A 2,500-nucleotide genomic window follows, 5' to 3' on the forward strand; every position below is an offset into this window, starting at 1 on the left:
TACTCATTAGATCAGTTTGAGCTGAAAATTAGGCATAACTAAATACTGGCATTAGAATACTTAGTTGTCCTACTGTTACAGCTACATCTACAACAACTGAATTGAATTACAATATTCAGTTGTCAAAATCAACAGGATAATGTTTTTGATAATGCCAATGTCAAATTTCGATAAAGTGATATATAATTCTACACTGATATTGATTTTGTTATCAGACACTGCTTTAAAAGCGGACAGAAAGTTAAAATCCTGTATATTTTTCATGCATTTATCAATAAGCTATCAAGGAAACTGCTGATATTCTCATCAATAAGGAAAAGAAAAGAAATGTTATATGGTAATGTCCTGCAAAGCTTTAGTATACTTGTGCTGGTGTCCAAGTTGGCTTAAGTCTAGAAGGGCAAAGCAGTTGCAGGATTCGAATAAAGTTAGAAGAAACTAAGATATATGGCAGTGTCCATTAGCTCTTACGACATGAACAAAAGCATTTAGGGAATCTTGTGTTAAAAAGATTCCTCAATACCTATTTAATCACGGGGAACACATTCGTTATACTGTATTTAAAGGAAACATCACCAATCACACTTATTACTGATTTTTTTATCTGTATTCGGTTACATTACAAGGCAATATTTAGCGACTACGAAGTTTTTTATTTTAAGGACAAGTGTCTTATATGTTCACAGGTTTGTCACTAGACATTTTATTCTCTTAATGATTTATAATGGCAATCTGCAGTTATAAAGCTATGTAAGCACGAGATATTATAATGCTGGATTTACACATCCTCTTGGTGAATTACATGAACAAAGGAAAAAAGCATTGAGGCAGATAACAAAGCGGACAAAAAAGCATAACACAGTGTATTCTAGGTTACCGTCTTCCTCATCCTTATGCGGTTTGGCTATCGTGAAATTAAGAACAAAGGTTATAATAAGATTTCATAAAGTACCAGGACCTGAGGAGGAGTTTCATGCTAAAGTTAGTCGGTTCTCTTGGGACAATGAGGACTGGCTTTCTTTTAACTAGATTGTTTGATTCTGGCGATTTACTGTTTATTTTTTGACACAAGGAATGAACGGCTTTTAAACAGATGTCATCTGATAAACAAAAAGGTAACAGTGACATAGATTTAAACCCTCTTTGAATTACTTTTACTTTTCACCAACACCAGATATCAGTTTATGAATCTGATATTTTGAGCATTAAAACTGAAAACAAATTAGATTACTGATATCAAGGTTATAGGGTGAGTAGGTTCCTTCAATTTTTCACATAAAATACATCCTTCGTTTGAAATTTTACCTCATAGTTTGATTCTAGGAGGATTAGATGACAGATGCAAGACAGTCTCGATTACCAAGAGACACAGTGGCGCAAAAAAGGAACCAAAGTATTTTATCAATGTTTCGTAAATATGTCCTATTGTAGGGGAGTCTGATTGCTATGAATCTGATTTATGTAAAATTGTTTCATGTTAAAATAGTTCGTACCACAAGATCTCTAAAGCTGGATATGCAGCATAGGGACTACGGATATTGAGAGAAGAAAAATGTCCAGATACTAAGAAAATGCCTCACTCCTCAGGTCTCAGTACTCACGAAATTTGATACATCAAAATAATACCAAAGTAGAAATACATCAAACTAATGGTAAGAAAAAATAATTCAATAATTCAATATACAATACAGCAAATTAAACATAGATAATATACAAAATCATAATGAAATTCCAAATTTTCACATAGGTGGAGGTAACCCTTTACTAGCCTACAAGTGATGTGTCTGCGGTGCCTGCGTGATCGAAGGAAGTATATAGTGAAAAATAGTGATCACAATACTGTGAATAACGTGAAGGAGTTATTATCTTATAACAGGAATTACTCTGCATTAATCTATACAAAATACTTACTTAAAAAATACTGGTGTGCTGGTGTGATTAGTTGATCAGTTAAGCGTATGTGCGTATGTGAACGTATGCGTTTGCATTTGCGTGTCCGCGTAACTGTGCACAGAGATGTACATGTGCATATGTGTATTTCTTTCAGTGAGAAACCGCGGTCAGCCCCAGATGCGGCTAAAATGTCACGGAAGAAGCCTCCGGAAGCCTTACCTCTGGTGAGCTTCCCTCTGGCGTTGCTGGAGGACGTGGTGGTGGTGGTGGTGGTGGTAGTGGTGACGGGCGCCTTGTCGAAGTCCTCCTGGTTCGCGTACTGGCTGATGTACTCGTGGGTGTTGAAGTAGCTGCTCACCGGGCTGTGGACGGCACCACCAACAGGTCAACACACTCCGCGCCTCCCGTGCCGGCCGTTGCTCAGGGCATGGCGACTCCGCACGCTCACACGCACGCAATCATACTCTGAGACACTTGTGCATACACGCAAGCACCGATGCAAATGCTTTCTCTCAATCTTCCACATCACGGATTATTATCGTCTCTTCTTCTCTTTCTCAATAAGTCAAACACACACACACACACACACACACACACACACACACAC

General features: G+C 37.7%; 1 protein-coding gene across 1 annotated transcript in view; it reads right to left on the reverse strand.

Moving 5' to 3' along the window:
- unc-13 overlaps nucleotides 1-2,500 on the reverse strand; it is a gene marked incomplete at its 5' end in the record, with an annotated part of 806,055 nt that overhangs the window by 471,114 nt on the left and 332,441 nt on the right. Inside the window, 2 exon segments of the mRNA XM_070128168.1 lie at nucleotides 878-904; nucleotides 2,113-2,255. Coding sequence (XP_069984269.1) covers nucleotides 878-904; nucleotides 2,113-2,255 — 170 coding nt within the window.

The sequence above is a fragment of the Penaeus vannamei genome, chromosome 12 (genome assembly GCF_042767895.1).
Source record: "Penaeus vannamei isolate JL-2024 chromosome 12, ASM4276789v1, whole genome shotgun sequence".
Taxonomy (NCBI): Eukaryota; Metazoa; Arthropoda; class Malacostraca; order Decapoda; family Penaeidae; genus Penaeus; species Penaeus vannamei.